Source organism: Vigna unguiculata, chromosome 10, assembly GCF_037176805.1.
Source record: "Vigna unguiculata cultivar grain cowpea cultivar isolate G323 ecotype 2 chromosome 10, ASM3717680v1, whole genome shotgun sequence".
Taxonomy (NCBI): Eukaryota; Viridiplantae; Streptophyta; class Magnoliopsida; order Fabales; family Fabaceae; genus Vigna; species Vigna unguiculata.
In genome coordinates this window covers 798,947-821,793 of record NC_140801.1, presented here as the reverse complement: position 1 = coordinate 821,793, position 22,847 = coordinate 798,947, and the positions used below count along the sequence as shown (strand labels likewise).

Below are 22,847 nucleotides of genomic sequence, written 5' to 3'. Positions count from 1 at the left end.
ATATATATATATATATATATATATATATATATATATATATATAGTTGTCAATTTGACTAGTCCATAGGACTTGCCTTTGACCAACTTGGGTTGGGACCAAAAAAAGTCCACATGGCTAAAAAGCCCTCTATTAAACAAACCCACAAAAGTCTTTTGGATCAAGGTCAACTCATGAACTTTCTTTTTAAATATAAAAAATATATTATTTTTTTAAATATTATTATTAAACTTTCTCAACACATCTTGATTGTCGGTCCAGCCTGATCCGACTCAACCTTGGCCAGGCCGATCCGACTCACCCGTATAGCCCGTCTCGAATTTTTCAAAATTAGGATTCCTAAATTTGCCCATGGATTTGAATTGGGGTTTTTAAGAAGAATGCACTGGATTGATAGAGTGCCACCAAATTTCACACAAGTATTTTCATAAACAATTGAAAGAAAAACCCTAAATCTCACAAGGGTTTCTGGTAAAAAAATGGATAAAGAGCATATTAGGGTTCATGCCAACTGGGGACATAATATTAATAACAAATATAATATGGCTCTAATATCAATTATTAGATTATAGAAACATGAAAGAACAATAAATCTTACATTGAATTAAATAGTTCCCAACATCCGAAAAAACTAGGTGCAGAAGAGCTTACCAAGATTGATCATTGAGAATAGTAGATGATATTTGGTTTTTCCGTTGATTTTGTCTTTTGATGGGAAGGAAGAGAAAGAAATAATAATTTTATACATGCTCTCATATGGGACCATAACCCATAACCCTTTTATGTAACCTCTAAGAATTACTTCTTTTAAAAGTTAATATTGTTCTTTCAACAAATTAAAATATTAGAATACTATGGATATCAACACAATTAATATTTTTATGATATATATATATATATATATATATATATATATATATATATATATATATATATATATATATATATATATATAAAATTTATGGAAGTTGTCTCACGTCAATTTGTATTTAGTTTATACATAAACTATTCTTACCTTACGGAATATTATATTCAGAAGTAATCTATTAAATATGTTCCAATTAATTTATTTGATCATAGTCTAAATACAAATGGCGTGAGTTATTCTAACTTGTGTATGTTTGATCGAGTAGAAGCCAATCCAATCAAACAATTTCCTTCACCTCCAAACCTAAAATCATAAAATAATCAACCACAAAAAAACTCAAAAATTTAAAATAATAAATTCGTGACTCTTATGTATTCTTAAGCTTAGTCACTTTTATATAATGTAACCTTTGACTCATTCACACTTCAAAAGAAAAAAATGATTCATAACTCTAATTTCTCTATTCTTAAAACACTAGCTAGAATTAATCATTAAGCACATGTTGGCTTAAGCTTTTGACTTTTTTTTTTAAAAAAAAAAAACAGATTATTGATCATTGAAAGCTCTTAGAGAAGTGAACATTCTATTTTCCGATACAAACAAAATCAAAATATCCATTACTACAAAATTAAAATTCTATCTCCCAACTCAATGATGAGTTATAATATAAGCAATACAAAGTTTTTGATAGACCTAAATATAAATAAATTTCAATCTTTTTCATTTTATTTGATGATATCATTATGAAAATATCTTTAAGTTGATTAATCTGTTTTCTTTTCTAGATATCGTTCTAAAGAATGCGACTTTGCTTTTTATTTTTATTTTTTTTTAAATTACATGATATTACATACTTTTTTAATTGGTAAAAATAAATCAAGTTTTAACTATATTTGAGTACCAAAAAAGTAAGACAAATGGTAACTAATTAACACTTTTAAGAGATACTAGTAAAGAAGTTAAAAGCAATTTATTCATATAATTTTTGTAATATATATGTTCTAATTTAACTCCAATAAATTTCTTTCTTTTAATTCTTTAATTAACCTTAACAAGATAAAAAATTGTAATTGTAGAAGATGCAATGAAGCTCCCAAGTACTTCTCAAAAGCTCTTTTAGGTTTGTTGTGTTGTGTGGGGAATCACAATACATAGAAAATGATGAAATTGTTTACTTCTAAAAAGCCAAACAGGGACAAAGATTTTTTAAGGATTATTAAAATCAACAACCATCATTTTTTTTCCTCTGATTCACTTCTGTCATCATATTTATTGTTCATAAAGTATCTGCTCAACAACTTTTGCATTTTCACTGTACTTTTTTCTTATCATGTTTTTAGATTCCATTTTGAAGCCTGTTTCTACCTTTCCTTTTTGTTTTAAATCGAGTTAAGTATAATGATCTTGGAATTCAAATTCTTATGAAGTTTCAATATATTTTCTATATCTAAATTTAAAAAATAATGGATGTAATGCTTTTAATTTAATGATGTTAATTATTTTAGACTTTTTATATTTGAATCCAAACATATCAAAATGATGTAAATAATTTAATTATCATCTTAAAATGCGTTCAGCTAAAAGACACATAAAGGATTCTCTCTACAAATTTATCTGTAATGGCTGTTCAAACTTTTCATGGTAGGTAAACAAGAATTCAGAATTTTCTTTTTATTTTTTCTTAAATTTTTAAAATATACTAATATTAGTTTATCAACATTTTTAATATATTTTACAATATTAAAATTATTGTCTATCAATCTATTTTAAGACACACAACAATACTAATAATTTAAAATGATTTGAATAAAACTACACATTCCAATGCAGGGTACAAAAATGTCCACTTTTTTTACTCTGTTGTTTACTCAGTGTCTTTAAGGGCCTGTTCGTTTGTAGGGATATTACTGTTAAAGTGAATTAGGAAGCGCGGATCGTAAAATATATCGTGTTCCATTGAACGAATTGAAGCTGATTTGAGAGCGACGATTTAAGGGATTTGTGGATTTTTCCATCCACGCTTTGAGGAGAAGATTAGCGAATAAAGATGGTGCTTTACCCATTTTACCCTTCATTTTTCAGTCGCTTTTCGCATGTGATGTGGGGGTGGCACCGGTGGCACCGGTGTGGTGCTGTGTGCATGGGTGATGGCACCGGTTACGTAACCGGTGCCTTGTTTCTTAAAGGGCGACACCGGTTACGACACCGGTGTCGAGGGGCATATATAAATTTTTTTTTTCATGTTTTGTGTTTTGTGCAGGTGGACGTGGTGGTGTTTGAAGTCGCCGGAGGCCGCGCCTGGCGGAGGAGCTGTCAGTGTGAAATTTTGACAAAAGGGTATTATGGTAAAGTAATAAATATATCAATTTTAACATATAATTTTATCTATCACATCAATCAAATCTTTCACCAACTTTCATAAAAATTATCTCCAAATTCACTCACTTTACCCTCCAAATCCACTCAAAAAAACACAAATATCCATCCTCTTAAATCTACACAAATCCATCTTCACACTCTCCCCCATATCCATCCATAAAAAGGAACACACCCTAAAGGGCCATAACATTATTTTACAGCAGTGTGGTACTTTGAAGAAAAAAATAAAAATAAAGGACACAAACATGTGTTGGTTAAATAGAAGAATTATGAACAAAAGAACAAAAAAGTGTGTTCATTATATCTAAGAAAAAGTTATCAACAAAGGAATACAAAAGTGTGATGACGAAATATAAAAATAGTCGGTAACAATTTAAATTGGATGGGAGGGATTGACTTTAATATTGATTAAAAAATAAACAAATTATAATAGAAATGTAATTATTTTAAAAATAATTTTGTTTCCTTAATCTGAAAAAAAAAATTATAATAGACATGTAATTATTTAATTGAAATATTTTTTTTTGTCAACACTATTGATGCATTAAAAAAACCCACTTGAAGATTCGTTTTTAGCCAACAAGTGTGCTATGCTCAAATGTGAAGAAACTGCTAGAAAAAAAAATTGAATAAAATATATGTTTATTTTATATTACACGACGATAAGTTGAATCAAATATATAGAATATAAGACATATTTGATGTTCATTCTAATCAATCCACCTTGTATCTTATAAAAAGCTTTTTCTTTAGATTGAGAAAATCGTTTTTTTAATTTGCATTGAAAGTTATCTCAATAACAAAAGAGTAATCCTTTATAATTTTTAGACAATAATTGACCATTAATGTCCTTTGTAAAGTCCTTTGAGAGATTCAAAAGTTTACACCTCTGAACAATATTTTCTATTATGTGTACCATGTGTCAAATAACTATTTTTCTTTAAACATGTGTTTTCTCTTTGACAAGTTATCTACTACTGCAAAAGAATCTGGAAGATTTGAGAATGTTCCTTGTGATTCTCCTCCAAGTTCTAATGATGTCGAAGTAAAAAACCTTGACATGTGCCATCATATCTTTCATATTTGATAATGTTACAAAGGTGGTGAGATTGTTTACTGTAGCAAGACATGATAATATTTTCAATATATTTTGCAACAAACTAATGATAAAGATAAGTTTCATACGAAGATATAAAATTACTATCTTCATCAACTACTTCAATATCTTCGGTCTAATACGACCTTTTGGAAAGTTATTAAGTTGTATGTATGAAGTGTTTTTCAATATTTCCTTATAAGAAAATATCTAATTAATTACCAATTTTAGTGACAAAAAATAATTAATTATTATAGTAATCAATTTATAAACTAAAACTTATTGGAAACTACAATAATTTCTAAAAAAAATGATCTCTAAATTGATTATTATAGTGAATTCATTTCTAAATTGGTTACTAACATTTAGCTACCAAAACAATTGATCTCTAAATTTGTATCTACATTGGTCACTAATAGAGACAAATTTAGTGACTAATTTTTTTTTTGTAGCTAAAATCTTAGTAACTAATGTTAATGACAAATTTAGATATCAATTCACTATGATCAATTTAGAAACTATTTTAGTTACCAATATTTTTAGCTTATAAATTTATATCTAAATTGGTCACTATAATGACTAATTATTTTTTATCCCTAAAATTAGTCATTAATTAAACATTTTCTTGTAGTGTTTTAAATATAAATTAAGAAATGTTTATCTAGCTTACTGATCTACAAACTATATTTTATAATTACTTCTAGGTGTAAAAATAATTTGGTTGACTAATATATTTGGGCAAATTTGATATTACTTAATTTTTGTAGTATTTTCTATTCAAAAATCGTTGTATTCATTTAATTAGAGTGTGGTGTTAGGAATCCAAGTGTGAGTCTAAGTCGCACATTGACCAGAAATGAAAAAGTAGAGCACTATATAAGAATCAAGACCCATAAACCCATTGTCTTAAGGTTTTGAGTTGAGAGTGGTGTCAATGCCTTATGTGGTTGGGCTCAGGTCTCATTGGTGTCGTTTCTCCTCAGTGAGACCTCCTTTGTAAAATCTGACATGTGGTTCCTGGAACGTTCTTAATTTCTCACGTGAAATAGGGTTTGTCTATCGTAGTAGAATATACACTATTTTCAATTTCAAAACACAAGAAGTTGATGATTTTTTTTCCCACTTTTATTTTTTATTTTGTTTTCACATAAGAGCTAAATTAAAGAAAGTATTCCAAAGTGCATGTGCGTGTAATTTAGTTTTCTTGTACTTTATTTCCTTTATTTTCTCAATAAAACAACTTAAGATTTTTGGTGTAAGTGTGTATGTAAGTTTTCAAGAAATTAGATTGGAAAATGGTATTAAATTATTAATCCACATTTAACTAAGAAAAAAAAAAGAAAAAAAAACTATGGACTATTTCTCTGTTGGACAAGAAAAAAAAAACATGTGATAATAGAATTGGAAAATATTCCTTGTTTAAGACATTTTTTCATTTATTAAAGTTATGGGTAAATTAAGGGAGAATAAATGTATTTTTAAATTTTAATTTATTATTCTTTTTTTATAATTAAAAATAGTTATGTATCATATGAACTCAATTTTATATATTCAAATAATTTACTAAATGAGTGAAGCTAATATAGCTTCCAATATAAAAGAAAAAATATCACTAATAACTAATTTTAGTGACCATAAGAAGTTGCTAATCAGTATAGTAAGATAAATTTAGATACTAATTCACAAAATAAAAATTTATTGATCACTAAAATAGTTATTATGAATAAAAAATTATAATATGGTTTCTAAAATTTAGTTTTGTTTTGAATAATTTTTTTTTATGAATTTATAATAAAATATTTAAAGTAGATACTGATAAAACTTTTTCTTTTCTTTATGTTGTCCATAATATTATGTAATGTAATAAACTATTCAATAAAATATTTTCTTATGAAAAATGTGTTTGTTAAAACAGTATCAGTCAAACATGGTCTAATTGTTTTTCAATGATCCAAAAAAAGTCAATTATGGTCTAATGAGAAAAATGGATAATTATTTACAAAGTTTTGTCATTGACTAATCTTAAATGCATGTGATTAAATATCATATTAGTTATTGCACGAATGCATGGAATAATTAGTAACCAATGATTTTGACCATGCTTAATGAATCATGATTCAAACGAAAAAAATAACTTAAAATAAACGAAGTAATTAAGTAAGTGCTTTGTTTAATTGAGTAAGTTTTAACTTCTTAAAGGTTGTTGGAATCATAAATAAAAAAAATGTGACCGAAAAGTAGGATATCAAAGTCAACAAACTCAACTTACAAGTTATGGGTTGAGCTAAAATTTCTACATAATAATATATTATAATTATTTTAAAATTTAAGTACTAAAAGAAATAGTCTTTCTAAACATCAAATTTAAACAACCATTTAAAAATATGAAAAAAATATATTTATCATGATTTTTTTTTTACTTATTTGCTTACTTGATATTAATTAATAATTTTATTATTAAGTTGTCAATATCATATTATTTCAAGATAAAACTAGCTTAAAATTTATCAGTCATATCTAAATTATATAATCTTTGACAATAACAAAAAATGCATTTTACATGTAGAGAAAGATTATTTATTTTTTCTATAATAATTTATCAGAACAAGATTGTAAAATAAAATGAGTTTAATTATAATTATTTACATTGAATTAAAATACTTTTTATATTGAAAAAATATTTAAAAATTTAAGTTTTAATTTAATTATTAATGAATTTAATAATTTGAGAGAAAAAAGAATAATCTATTAGATATATGTAATTTTTTCATAATTATAATTATCTTAAATTATATATTCATTTTTATATTAATGACAATAATAAATTATATAAATTTTGAATATTTGTCCGTGCATATAAATTTGTTTTCTCTCACTAGTTTTTCAATCAACTATTTATGTAAATTACCTATTCTATTTTTCTATTTGCAAAATATAACAGAAGGCTTATCTACAAGAATTATGAAGAACCCAATAGTATTTCGTTGACTAAGTATAAAATTAAGAATTTAATTAAAACTTTCAAAACCATAATACTATAGGAATTCGAAAGAATAACAAACAAATTAATGTTAAAACACTAATTAATGGTCAAACATGGCCTACTAATGATTTCCCATATCAGTGATATTGAACATGTTTCATGCATCATCATTCATACAAAAAAAAACCTATTTTATCTCATTGTAAGAGTTTCAACCTCTACGTTGCTATTGGCAAAGAATATTATAATGTTTCATATTGCTTTTTTTTAGTAAAACGCATTAACCATTGGGAAGATCAGCTTCTTAATTTATTCTAATATATAAAATATAAAAGTTATACTTAATTAAATTGCTTATTTACTCGTTTATATCTAAAATGTAAGCACAATCATGTAATAATCTTTAATGAATCCATAACATAATTTCAACAAACCAACTTTTCTAAATAGGTTTACAATATATGATTTTAATTATGGTAAACAAATAAAATTGATTTTGGTGAGAGATTCCTATGTCTTTTTTAAAATTACTTGGTAACTTTTTCCCTTAACACATGCAACAATGCAAGAAAACACAATTTTTCCGTTCACACATTGTCACTCACTCTCAACAAAAATGAGAATTACAATACCCTCAAGCAATCATTTTAAAACATGAAAAACATCATCATCAACCCTAAAAGAAACAAAAGAATGAGGGTTTTGGAGACATAATGCTTACCCAAAGCTCACACCTTATAGCAGCAACCTCGTTAACCAGTCTTGGAAGCTCGGAGCACGCGAACAACTGCGATGAAACGTGAAGCCCAAATGCAAGATCGTGTTGTGCGAAGAAGAAATGTGAAAGGTGCGAGCAGAACTGGAGTGAAATGACTGAAAATGAAATATAAGCGTGGAACGCAAAAAGATGGGAGGCGACAAAGTACAAGGAGAAAAATAAATTACAAGTTTAGCTTTTCTTGAATAAAATAACACTTTACGTTAGCTACACTACAAGTTTCAACTTTTCTTCGATAAAAAAAATATTTTCATTTTGCATTTCCTTTTGTATCGGACAAACCCTTATATCCAATTTAATAGTTAGCGTTGGTCTAATCCACGCTATACCGTCATTAACGTGATGCACTTCTCAGATGGTGACATGTGGCTTAATAACGAAATTTTGAAAATTTAATACAATTGTATGACTTATTATGTAGGCCACTCAAAAAATGACATGTGATGGGTTTTTGTTTTTTCATTTGCGCTTTTCTCTTCTATTATTTTAAAATTGCAAATAATATTTTAGAGTTTATTAAATGTTTGTTAGGTCCACGCTAATTAATTTGTATCTTATTTTTCTATTTTGCTTCTTTGTTAGAAACTAATGGGAGGTTATTTGCTTCTTAGACCGTGTCCAAACTACTATATGAAATCTATTTTAAAGTTTTATTGTAATATTGATCGATTTTTTGAAACACTACTTCAAAAATTGTTTTTAATTATGTATAATAAATGCAATGTGGTCATATTCTTGCAATTTCTTGAAAGTATAGATTACATGTAATTTTCATCTATTAGATTATAAAATATAATTTTACATAAAGCCGTAATCAATACTTTCTCAATAAAGTTAATTTCAATATTTTTAACTTAATTTGTGTACAATATTGATTTTTTAATCCAAAATTTAATATTAAACTTGTCGTGTTTTTCTACAAAAAATCACATGCACATATGACTGGATATGCAACATGTTATCATGATTAGTAAATTATAGGGTCAAATATGTTTTTAGTCCTTTCAAACAAAATTTTTTAAATTTATTTAGCGTTTCAAACGCATTACATGATAGTATTTAAGATGTTTACACCATTTGACGTACTTTTGCTTTAATATTAACTAAGAAACTATTATGAAACATCAATTTTGAAGTTGGGAGACTTATAATTTAGTCAAAATATCGAAGACGAACTAAAAACATATTTAACCCTAAATTATATATACGTAATGCATAATAATGTAGTTGAATTATTTTCTCCTTAATTTTCTGAGGATAAAATTGTCGTTGAATTAAACCATTTAATTTAAACTTTTTGAATTATAGTCAAAGTTACTATTAACAAAACGAAAATCACGTTGCTTCCATAGTACATTCTGATGTTAAGTACGATTAGAAATTCAAAAGTGGAAGATTTTGGGTTTATTCAAAAATCCAAAGAGAATATATTTGGAGGGGTTTAATTTTTGTCAAAATTCACGGCTTTGTACGAATATGATATTTAATTTTTTTATGTTCTAAGGTTATTGTCTCCCAAAAACTAACTTAAAATTCAAAAGTGAGTTTAGAAGGTTAGAATCAACGGCTGAAATCTTTTAAATTAACTTAATGCATCATTAATGAAGATACATGTGTTTATTAAATTGATAAAACTAATTTTTAAGTCTTTATAATATGTTATTAAATTAATTTTAAACTCTTATAATTTTTATTTATTGATAATCGTTATATTGTTTTGCTTTGCATATTGTACTATTCATCTTATATAAAGTCTTAAAGGGATTTAAGTTAATATTAAAATAAAAGATAACACATTTAGTAAATATCTTAAATTTATTATGTTGATGTGTAATTGTCAAAATATAATATATGTAACTTAATTAAAAATGGTAAAATGTAAATTTATAGATAAAAATTACAAGAATAGAAAAAAAATATATTTAAAACTACATCTAGAAATTACTATTTACAAAATGTAATACATCAGTATTTGAATTTGCTTTTGTCTTTGAACTTTAGCCATCATTTTCTTGAACTTAGAAATGCACACTTTAATTTAAGAAAAATAACTAAGACTTGTCTAAATAATAAAATTCCACATTAGCAATTTCAATGTTACCTTATACGTTGCTCTTTGAAAAATATTTTCTTTTCTCGGAAAGACAAGAAAAATAATATATAAAACATCCTTATTGAAAAAAATGTGAAACGATTGAAAGTTCTATTTAGGAGAGGTAAAAATAGACGCAAGTTGTTTGTTAATATAAAACTTTGAAGATATATTTTTCACAATTTTATTTTTAGAATACGCAAAAAAAAAATTGTATTCAAATTAGTGATAAAATTATAGAGTATCACTACTAAAAAAATTCATATTTTCTGTCAATTTTGTTTAAATTTTTTTTTATAGGAAATACTTATAAATTTTGTTATGAAAAAAATATTGCAGGAAATTGTTGCCAATTTTTTTGTAAAATATTTTGTCAAAAACACTATTCGCAACCAATTTTGTAGGAAATATTTACAAATTTTATAATTTTGTAGAAAATAATTACCCACGAAAAAATTTCCTATCAATTAAAATTTTTAGCAAAAATAACAGGAAAAAGTCTTTTATTGCAAATTTTTTTAGTAAAATTACAAGAAAATTTTCGTATAATATGAGAGTTTTTAGTAGTGTCCGAATAAATTATGTTGAAATTTTTATTTCTTTTCAATTGGTCTCTTATATTTTTTCACGATTTTGAATCAATATGTTTTAAAATTTCGCAATGATTGTCGAACCCGTTATATTTAATTAATTAAATTTTTTTTATTGTAATTGTAAAGAATATATCGAGTCTTTGTTCAATTGGATCAAAATAGACAAAATAAACTATATCTAAAATTCAATATTAAAGAAATTCTAATTTTGTAAAATTCAAACAAGAAAAACGCATGAAAGAATATGAAATCAAAATTTCCAATAAAAGGTTAAAAAAGACCATAATTATAAATTAAAATAAATAATTAACTTTTGTGATCACCTTCCATGAAAGAGTATGAGATACGTAATCTTATTTGTTTATTATTTTCTTTCTGGCGTTCTTGATAACGTCATCAAAATAAGGCATTAAATGAAAAGTACAATCAAAGTACACGTTTATCATATGTGATTAATTAATTATTCATACTAATTGACTTAATTTTTTTTTCGTAAATTGAATATACTTGATCAGATATTAATCTCAATAATAATAATATTTATTATTTTTATTATTAGTATTATTAATACTAGTTTCAAAAGATCTTTGCGTAGAGTGTATACTAATGGAAACATGGGGCTATTGCTAAGCCACATTCTTTTATATAATGAAAATAATTTTATATAATTAAAAAGATTATTATAATAAAAAGTAATCATCAAAATGTACAAGTAAAATTAAAATAAAAGATAATTGCAAAAAGTAGTTTACTTTCTTTAGTATTTTAATTATACAATAAAAGTACTTTTAATCAGTTCATTATAACTCGTCTATTATAGATCATAATAACTTAAAGAAATTTAATTTTTGTTAATTAATTTAGTTACATAATAAAAAAATTTCAATATTATATTAGGATAGTTTATTACGAATAGTTTACCATAAATTATAAAATTAAAACAAGTTATCAGTAAAGAAAAGATAAAAAAAAAGTGTAGAATACTTTATTGCAACGTAAGTATGATATATCTAAGTTGATCTTAGAATGGATTTTATTTGGAAAAAGATAGTTTGATTTTCCAAAAAAAATAATCTTTTGAGGATCGATAATCTAAAACACTAAAATTTGTGAAAATTTTCCAAAGTTAGACTCAATAGTCAAATGTTTTCATTATAATAATAATAATAATAATAATAATAATAATAATAATAATAATAATAATAATAATAATAATAATAATAATAATAATAATAATTAAAAAAGGGAATATTCAGAATATCACACTTCTAGAATCCCATCAATTGAAAGACAAAAACGCATTTTCTATTATTATGGTCACCTAGTATCTTTGAAAACTTCACCATAGTTTTGAGTCATTTATAGTTAAAATATTTAGAAAAACACATGTGTTAATTTTATTCTCATTTTATCGAGGTTTCATAATTAAATATTAAATATTTAAAGAAAAGGGCACAAATTTTAAATTAAGGCAAGACATTACTTATATAATATCGATTAATTTGTGAAAAGCTGTTAATTTTACTTAATTACTAACCGGATACTTTGACAAATAATTAACCACTTAAATAATTGTCAATAATGACGAAAGTAAAACTATTAAAAAAACTTATATTTTTACAAATTTTGTTTTGAATTTTTTTTTAGAAATTCTTATAAATTTTTTTATGAAAAAAAAATTTATAAAAAATTGCTGTCAATTTTTTTTTTGTAAAATATTTTATATAAAATACTTTTTACAGTAAATTTTATAGAAAATAGTTACAAATTTTATAAATTTTAAAAAAATAATAATCCACGAAAAAATTAATTACTAATTAAATTTTTTAAAAAAAAATAGAAGAGAAAACTTTTTCACTTAGAATCGTCTCACATCTTACCAAATACTTAATAATCATCCGTGCTAATATACAAATTAACTACCTAGCTAGATTACCATAAATAATGTAACCTATAAAAATGAAGTAATATTTTTGAAATTATTATCACAGCATAGACTACGGTTGAGATAAAAATCATAGTTTATATTGAGACTCTTATGTATCAATATTTTATCAATATTTTGAAATTACATACTACATATTATGTTTTTTCCAAAATCATAGTCTACAACAAAATATATAATATATGTTACGATTAGTCATTATTATTATTAATAAAAAATTAAAATTTATTTATAAATCGGACTCAAAAATTAGTTACAAATATTTTAATTATTAAAGAAATTAATTTTTTAATCGACCACTAATTAATTAAAAAAGTAAATAAAATAGCACACGAAGGAACCAAACTAAGGACATAATTCATGCAAACCATATATATATGTTTCTTAAAAACTATTCCTAAAACAAATAATAATATTTTCTTACAAACAAATAAAACTTTCTCCATCAAAACCTAACTTGTAAAAGCATTTGCATATAGCTTACGTTCTCTAAATATATCTGCAATCATGTTAGAATTTACTAAGAGAATGGTTTGAATGAAAAAAAATCTATAGGAAAGATAAAAACACACGTATATACGGTTAATTCAACGTATAGAAAATAAAAGAAAAAATAGAATGAAGGGGAAGAAGTCTTGTTATTTAGTTTTTTCTTGAAATCAAAGACTTATCAATAAAGGGTAGTACCAAATGAGTAAATGAGTATAAAAAAAATTTGAGTGTGAAATTTTTTTTTAATGCATATTAATTAGGTTATCTTACCAATGATAATTAGTTTTCGAAAATTACAGAAGTGATAAATTTTTAGAAAATTTGATTTTGCTAAATTTTATATTCAAAGTCATGTTAACATGATAAGACTTTTTTGATTTTATGTCAATATGAAACAAAAAAATCGTACTATGTTAACATTACTTTAAATTAAATTTTTTAAATTAAATTTGGTCAATTCATTTCATACTAATACAATCTTTTCGTTATGAAGATGTTTTGTCCAACTTCAATTTTTTTTTTTAAATGACACCATTTTCGTAATTTCCTAAACAAATTAACTTATATTCGTTAAGTGCAGCTGATACAACACATAAAAGGAAATGCAGTGAATATGTTTGAACCAAAATGTGCTGATAAAGAAAAATAAAAATAATACGCAATTATGAGTTCCATATTTAAATAAAAGAAAATAATTTTTTTAACTATTAAATTTTAATAATTTTTTCTCGTACTCTTAGGTGAATTTTTTTAATAATTTTTTTTTTATTTTTTCATTTCTAATATTTTAAAATCACTTGAAAAATGAGACATCGTATTATAAGTGTTATAAGAGAAAATTTCTTAAAATTTAATATTCAAAATATTATTCTCCTTAAATAAAATATGAAACATGTCAACCCATCACAGGTTATCATCACAATTACTCTAACCCCGATATTATTTTCACCATTTTTGTTTATGAAAACTACCACATATTCAACTTCTTCATCTCCGAATCAACCAAAGAATTATCTTTACTCCGTTTTGCCGTCACCAACGACAAACTCGCCGGTAAAACATTCAACGAACGTTTCTTTGACGTAACCCTAATTGGTTCGGCTTCATCAGAACCAATCAAATGAGGAAAATTGAGCTTTGCTTTGGAGCCATGCATTCGAAACGCAGCTCGATCGTAAGCCAAAGCTGCGTCTTCAGCAGTTTCATAGGTTCCAAGCCACACTCTCACGCCATTCCTCTTAGCATCCCTTATCTCCGCCGCGAACTTTCCCCACGGCCTCCTCCGCACGCCGCGGTAGCTCAACCCCTTCACCGGAGGCGCGTGAGTTCCACTCGCGCCTTTGGTGCCACTGCTCCCACCCCCCTTTTCCATTTTAACTGCTACATTGCTCACCCCACCGCCATTTGCGGGGAACCATTCGGCGGCGGCGGCCTCAAGCAGAGCGCCGTAGATAACCATGTCGTCGGCGTCGTCCTCCTTCAGCGGCAGCTCCGCGGAGAAAATGCTGCTGCGGCCGAACACCGCCGTCGGCCACAACGACGGCGACGCGTCCTGAAACGGCGTCGTTGAAGGGAGCTCGGAGAGATCAAGGGCATCATTCACGTGGGTGTTTGAAGCATGAGGGTTCATCGTTCCGTACAAGTTTGATATGTTTCGATAGTTTCGTAGGTTGTGAGGTTTGTGAGTACTTATGACTTTGTGAGTGTTGTTGTGTCGAAGGTTGTGTTTGGTTTTATATATGAAAAGGTTGTGCCGTGACGATTGAGAAAGAAAAGCACTAGTACTGTAAAATAATATTCAATTCAACCGTGGAATATGTGTGGTGGTTCCGTGTAGGTTCTTAATTACGCATGTGAATTAGGGTTCGTCCCACGTGGTAAAATCTTCACTCTTTTTTTTTCAATTTCGAAACACAAAAAGAAGTGTTTACGATTAGTTGGTGTTCGTCCCCACTTCTATTTTTATTGTTTTCACATTTCTCTTAGAAGATTGGTCAGATTTGAGACTTGGAAGTGACGAACGTCAAAATCATTTGGCTAGTTTTTAAAGTAAAGAATTAATGTCTCTCAAGGTGAACGCGTCTTCTATTAACCTGTTTTGTTGAGACACACTTTATCCTAATTCGATTTTTGACTCTTTTTTGTGTGTGTGAAATTCTCTTATATATATATATATATATATATATATATATATATATATATATATATATATATATAATTACACTTTAAAAAGGCACCAAAAGTTTATTTTTTTTGTTAACACTTGAATACAAGTTATATAAAAATGTTACATATCATAAAATTAGAACGACTAATGTCCTTCTTTTTTGATTCATTATCATCTTTTTCTTGTAGAAGAGAAAGTTGGACCAATTGAAGTCTACATTGGCCCAACAAGAGCTGAGGATTATATAAAGGTAGTTGAAGTTGCTACATAGACATTTGTAACTAAACAATGTGAGGATTCAAGGGATAAATTTGTAGAATTGTAATCAGATGTGACAGTAGGTTTGCGTAGAAGGTCGAGACTGACCAGTTTGGAACGAAGGTCGAGATTAGTCGGTCGAGTCGAATGTCATGATGAGTCGATATGGAAAAAAGATCAAGATGAACCATTTTGAGCTAAAGGTTGAGACTTAAATGGAAGGTCAAGATGAGTTGTCTTGGTTTGAAAGTCAACATGGGTCATCCTAGGCAGAATGTCGCGATTGACCATTTCGAGCCGAAATTTGAGACGAGTCATCTCAAGTCAATGGTCGTGAAGGATTATCTCGGACTGAATGTCGTGAGGGTCGACCCAATTAATAGATGAATGAGATAGAAATATCATCACGTAGGAAATAGATGACAAGATTATAATGTTTGCCATATATCAATTTTGAAAACCAATTGACTGACATGTTGACCAAAGTAGTATCGAGAATGATCTTTTATGACTCTCTTGACAATTTTTGAGAATTAAAGATATTTACTCTCCAACTCGAAGAAGAAGAGTGTTAGCATAACTTTAAATTATGTAATTATAGGGATTATTGTTTCCGTTTGATCCTCTGTATTAGTTTATTGTAATATCTTCCTTTTTATTATATTGTATATGCTGACATGAATATATTAAATTTCCAAATCAATGGAATATTGTTTATATAATTTACTTTATATTTCTGCGCAAAAATTACGCTCCATTGTCTCAAAATGAAGCTGACATTTTATACATGTTTTCCAGATCATAGTGACATTGTTTTCTACATTTTATTTTTAAAATTTTATGCAGTGAGAAAACTTGAAATTGCTATATCATGGAGAATACGAGTGATTAGCGTGGAAAAACAGCAAAGGGTTTGATAAATTATTTCTTTGTCCATTAATTTGTGTTTCATGCTGCATGCGTCGTACTCATTGCTTCAAACGTGTAAATTGTTTCCAAAAAGTAAGAATTTCAACTCTAATAATAAGGACAAATTTCAAAACGTAAAATAAAAGACTGAAATCCTTGTTCGCATATACAATTTACCTTTCAAAACTTTCACTTCATTAAATCATTCAATTTCTCTGTTATGAATGTATTTTATGGTTTGCATTTTAGCTATATTTTTCAAAAAATTTGGATTCTCTGCCGATTTTTTTGGTACTGTTTCTCTACCGTATCGTCTCTATAATATACTGATTTCCACTTATTTTAACGTTTTTAAATATATTAAAAAGATATTTAAAATGACAGCACAATGTATTTTTAATGTTCAGCAGAGAATAGTATAAAAAAATCAGTGGAGAATCTGGACTCTTTTTCAAACTAAAAGTAATTAATTTGTTTCTATTTTCTTAATCTATGTTTATATATTATTTTCTCTAAAAATTAAACCTATAATATCGAACTGAATAGATTCAATGTTTTTTTTTAGTCTTGATCACTACGATTAGAGTTGCAAAGTTGAATCATTTAGTCTGGAGTTGACTTTATGTCGAGTTAATAATTTTAACTTAATTTGAAAAAAAGAATGTAAAATTGTTAAAAATAGATATTTTGTAAAATTAGTTACATAAATAAAATTAATTTAATAATGTCACATTGTTTAAGTCGAGAGAAAAAAAAAATAGACATGTATATTTATTTCTTTAATCCTTTGAAATTTCTTTTAAGAACAAAATGATAAAATTTGAGCCTTCAAATTGATCAATACTTTAAATACAAAAATTAATCCTAATGACAATATCTCCAAAAACTTTTCAAATTTATTGAGTTGATTTGGAAACTTATGAAAATAATAGTCTCTCTTAAGATCCATAAAAAAATAAAAAATATATTAAAATTCGGTTTATTTAAAAATATTTAATGCTACCAACTATTAAAGACTAACAATTAACTTAAACATATATATATATATATATATATATATGCATTATCTAATAGAATGTCTTTATAGACACGATCAACATGTTAAAAACACTATACTAGAAAGTACTCTGAGATAAGTACAACAATAAGTAATAATCTAAGAAAATTTAGTAGAAATTAGACTCATCTTTTCCAAGGTTATATACACTTGAATCCTTTTAGTTTTAAAACAAATTCTTACTTCTTTTATGTTTTATTAAAATGACTCTCATATACTCCTTATTATTGGAAACTAAGTTTATTTATTATAAAGTAAATGTTTACTTTAAAGGTGCTAATGTTATTCTATTACAAATATTAGGGAAGTATAATATTTTTTTTAACTAGAAAATGTTTACAATATTAATATCTTTATAGAAAAATTTAAAATATAGTTATATCATTTAACATCATATTGAAATTCCCTAAAATTTGTAGTGGTGTGGATTTCTCCTAGAATTTATGGTGTGAACATGATGTTTTTATCTGACTAAAAATACAAATGAAATAATTCAAGTATCACTAATGGTGGGGGCAAGGGAAAAGATTCTTGTAAAGGATAAAGGAAAAGGGTTGAAATGAGAAACATATAATTCCAAAAATTTATTTTCAAAAGAATAATTTTTTTAAATATAATTTTACTTAACTTAATTTCTAAAGCTAAAACGTTTATTAAAATTTAATATCATCTCATGCATGTAATTTTTCTATTTTATTAATGAGGCAAAGCTTTTATACAGGGATATGAACATTTGATTATTATATTTTCACTGTTTAGGAATTTTTTCTGAGTCAATGAAAGTGAAGTAAAATTATAAAAACAACTATTGCCAGCTCAAGTTTGAATGCTATTATCCGAAGCATCAAAGAAACTAATCATTCTCCAATAATAATCACATAAAAATGGTAATTTGAAAACCACAGGCTAGTGGGGGCAGCACTTAGTTTGATATTTAAGGTAACATATTCGTAGATAAACAGTGAAATTTGGTAATAAAAAATTTACTTTATTTTTAACTTTTTACCCCACATTTTTCATGAGATACTCAATTTTAAATGTGTTATATATAATTATCAAAAGTGTTCAAATGACACCCATATATTTGAAAATTGAGTTACTATAATTATAATTATTAGAGAACAATTTAAAAATTAAATTTAAGTATCTAAAATCTTAATTTTAAAAACGAATTTAATGATTACTTCAAATTCGATTACAATATATTATAGTTCGAAAGTAATAATCTACAATTTCTCAAATAGATTAAATCAATGATTAATTTTTGTCTCTAATTTAATGGATTTTCGTAGTATATTTACCCTAATCAATAGCTTTTTTTCTAAAAATATATATGAAAACAATTTTGAAGTTCTTTAAACTTTTATAGATATGATTTCGGTGAAAGAAACTTCTTAATCTAAAACCAGATTTTGAAAAGATAATAATTAAAAAATCTTTAACTGTGTAATAATTATTATAATTTATATTGATGTCATTTTAATGTGACTGTAAAAGATAAATATGTATGAAAAACACGCTAATTAATATCATTATTCAAGCTTCTAAAACTAAAACTACAAAACCACCAAAAACCAGAATGGTATATAAATACAAGCATTTTTCTTCTTCAAGCACACAGAACAAAACCATTTGTATCCCAAAACTGCGAAGCAGATTCCACAAAAAGAAAAAGAAAAAAAAAAACACGAAAAAGGAAAGAAAAAAAAAAAAACCAGTTTCATTGGCATTATCTTCAAAATCATGGCCAATGATTTATCTTCAGGTGTTCAATCATTCGAGCTTGAACACGATCCCCACATTCTTGTAAATGTTTCCGACCAAGAAACCTTATACTCTTCCTCATACGAGAATCATATAGCGTATCCTTGTCATGTCGATGACGCAACTCAAATATTTGCATGCAAAACGGAAGCGCGTGAGGTGCACGCGCCGCCGAAGTGGAAGCACTTCCGAGGGGTGAGGCGGCGGCCATGGGGGAAGTTCGCGGCGGAGATATGGGATCCGAAGAGAAAACATGGCAGGGTTTGGCTGGGAACGTATGAGACTGAAGAAGAAGCAGGTTTGGCTTACGATAGGGCTGCTTTCAAGATGAGAGGTAGCAAAGCAAAGTTGAATTTTCCACACCTGATTGGATCCCACGCGCCGCCGGAGAAAGTGGGAGAGGCGGGAGTGGCTCGGAAGCTGCCGGAGACTTGTTTGCCACCACTGTCTACGGCGGAGGATGGTTCACAGCCACAAGGGTCAAAGAAGAGACGAAACCTAGCTGATTTGCTTAATAGGTTAGCCAAGAATAGAAACCAAGTATCTATGTATGTATGAAATAAGGAAAAATAATCCATGTTTGATTGATTAAGGTTTAATTTCATTTTTTTTTAATCCTTGTATTTATAATGACTAAATATTTTTTTTTCTTTTTATTTTTTACACAAGTTTTTGTATTTTATAAAAAGATTCAATGTGTTATTTTTAATAGATAAGTGTTAAAAAATGATGAGTTAGCATTTATTATTACAATCATTTGTTATTTTGATTCATTTTTTGTCCAATTCCCATATCAAAATGGAAGGAATGAGTTAATACTAACCTAATCGAAGAATTATATTGAGTCTTTTTAAAAAAAATTAAAATCATAACAAAACATCCAATCCTTACCTCAAATATAGTGATCATTATTAAATTTTTACCAATGTTCAAATCAATTAAATAGCATTAAAATTTTAAAGAAAAAGAAAAATTCAATTACTTATTTAAAAGAATATTATAGAAGGATATAGAAAAAACTTAGTTACATTTGGTATTAAATTTAATTTAATTTAAAGTAAAGATTTATTTCAAATTATATGTTTATAAAAATAACACTTATTATATGTTTTTTTTTCTAATTAAAGAAAAAATACATGATATCTCCCCTTATATTCTATAAGTCCTCAACAGTTATAAGTATAATTATATGTATATTAAATATTTTATTCTTCAAAAATGTTCAAAACTTTTAGTACCACTTTTACTATTTCAATTAACCAAAAAAATGCAACTCAAAATTATGTAAAAAAGAATGAATCTTTGAAAGGAAAAAACTAAATTTAAAAATTTTTACAACTCTAAACCATAGTTAAGAAGATGGGTTAAGTTTGATAATAGAATATTTGTGTGAGTTCTAAAAGCAAAAATAGTTTATTTGATGGTTTGAGAGAAGAAGAGAAAGGAATCTGAAAGAGCTGAATCACACACACTATTGTCAATTCAAACTTTGGTTAGTGTGTATTTGTCATTAGAAGTATTGCCTTGGACATGGAATATGAATAATTGTCCTCCACGCGTTTTTTAAGAAAAATAATTTAACTAAAATTTTCCATTTTTATTAGAATGTAGCTAAGTAAGGAATTGACTATAAATTGGTAGTTTAGACTTTAAGCTACCGAAAATATAAATATATATTTAATTGTTATTTTTTATATTTTATAAAATTTTATTAACTATATATTTTTAATCTATAAGAGTATATTTAATTATTTTTAATAATCACTTTCATTTTGTGTTACACGAAACTAATGCGAAATGTTAACAAAATTTACTAAAATTCAAGAATGTTATTTAAATTGTATATGTACCAATGAATTCGAAAAATAAATCTTCTTGAATTGGATACATTTGTTAAATCAATTAAGTTTACACGGTTGTTAACAATATTAAAGTTGATAAATTTGAAGGTGATCAATGGATGAGTTGATAAAACTTTTATAGAATTGCTATGTTTTATTGAAGAACATGTTTCCAAATTGAAATCCACCACCTAATCATAATTACAAGACTAAAAAAGTTCTTGGTATGGTGGGAATGGAATATAAAAGGACACATGCATGTCCTATACATTTTGTACAAAAAAATTTTTGAATGGTTGAAAACACATTCGTAGTGTGACTTATCATGGTACAACAAGAAAAATAACAATAAAGATAATACTCAATAGATGACAAAGGATGCACACCTTATGAAGGTTGTTTGGTACCTTCAAATCGTTTGAAGGATTAAGCGTTTCTTTACAAACCCAAAATACAATAAAAATCTTAGATGACATACAAATGAGATAAGATGAGACAAATTGGTTCGTCATCCTACTGTATTTATGCAATAGATAAATTGGTTCCCTAGGTTCGATAATGAATCAAGAAATCTTAGCCTTGGCTTAGTTCTAGATGGAATGAATCAGTTTGGTAATTTAAATATCAACCAAAGTTGTTGGCATGTTATATTCGTCATTTACAATTTATCTCTTTGATTATGCATGAAGAGAAAGTACATGATTTTATCTATATTATCTATGATTCAAAACAGTCAAAAAATGACATAAATGTTTATCTAGATCCACTAGGTGAAGATTTAAAGTTGGTGTGTTATGTGGGATCTAGATCTAGATCCCCACATTTGATGTGTTTGCTAATGAAACTTTGCATAATCATAAAATGATATTTTGTAATATTAATGACTTTTCTACCTATAACAATATGTCAGGATACAATAAAGTTTGCATCTCAACAATTGAAATAGAAAGACATTAATGAAAAAAATACTTTCTATGACGATTATAACAAATATTTTATAACGGTTATACAAATGACAGATACATGCGAGTTTGAACTTTTTATCATTTTCAAAGACTCATCATAGAATGTGTGACTTTTCATGACAGTAAAAATTATAACCGTCATAAAATGTGTGTTTTTTTTCAAAAAAAAATATTTAAAAAAAATCCCTATGAGCATGAAAAATTTCCTACATAACAAACACAACTCTCATATAAGAAGATTTTAGAATAAATGAATACAATGGAAGAAATGACTAAAACACTAAATGGATGGAATGTTCTACTTATAAAAGCACCATAAAAAAGAATGTAAAATGTAAAAGCATGAAAAATCTCCATGCATTACTAGAAAACACCACACAAAAATTTTGAATTTTCTTAATAGTATTGCTAAGTGAAATAAATTTGTGAAATGTAAAATAATGGGGCAAAAATAGTTAAAAACATAAAGGAAAAAAAAAGATAGTAAAAGTTGGAAAATAGGTGCAACGATAATGTTGTTAAGGCTTCCGATGATGACCATAGTCACCATCGATGGCTCTGACTAAGTGAAGGGTGGCTTGCATGTGTGGATGAAAAAGAGAGAGAACCATCTCAAGTGAAAAAGAATAGGGGATAAGGGTTTGGTGGAATTAAAAATAGGA

The 22,847-nt window shown here is 26.5% G+C and overlaps 1 protein-coding gene and 1 pseudogene across 1 annotated transcript; one reads left to right on the top strand and one right to left on the bottom strand.

The window, feature by feature from the left end:
* Positions 1 to 14,063: 14,063 nt before the first annotated feature.
* LOC114167485 (ethylene-responsive transcription factor 13 pseudogene) lies at positions 14,064 to 14,943 on the bottom strand (annotated as a pseudogene).
* Positions 14,944 to 19,157: 4,214 nt separating this feature from the next.
* LOC114165097 (ethylene-responsive transcription factor 2-like) lies at positions 19,158 to 20,095 on the top strand. The gene has a single exon (XM_028049753.2). The coding sequence runs from the start codon at positions 19,359 to 19,361 to the stop codon at positions 19,935 to 19,937; it is 579 nt and encodes a 192-aa protein (XP_027905554.2). The 5' UTR covers positions 19,158 to 19,358; the 3' UTR covers positions 19,938 to 20,095.
* Positions 20,096 to 22,847: the final 2,752 nt, after the last annotated feature.

Excerpts from the sequence above, each read along its gene's own strand:
- LOC114165097 (XM_028049753.2), top strand. The coding sequence starts at position 19,359 with ATGGCCAATGATTTATCTTCAGGTGTTCAATCATTCGAGCTTGAACAC.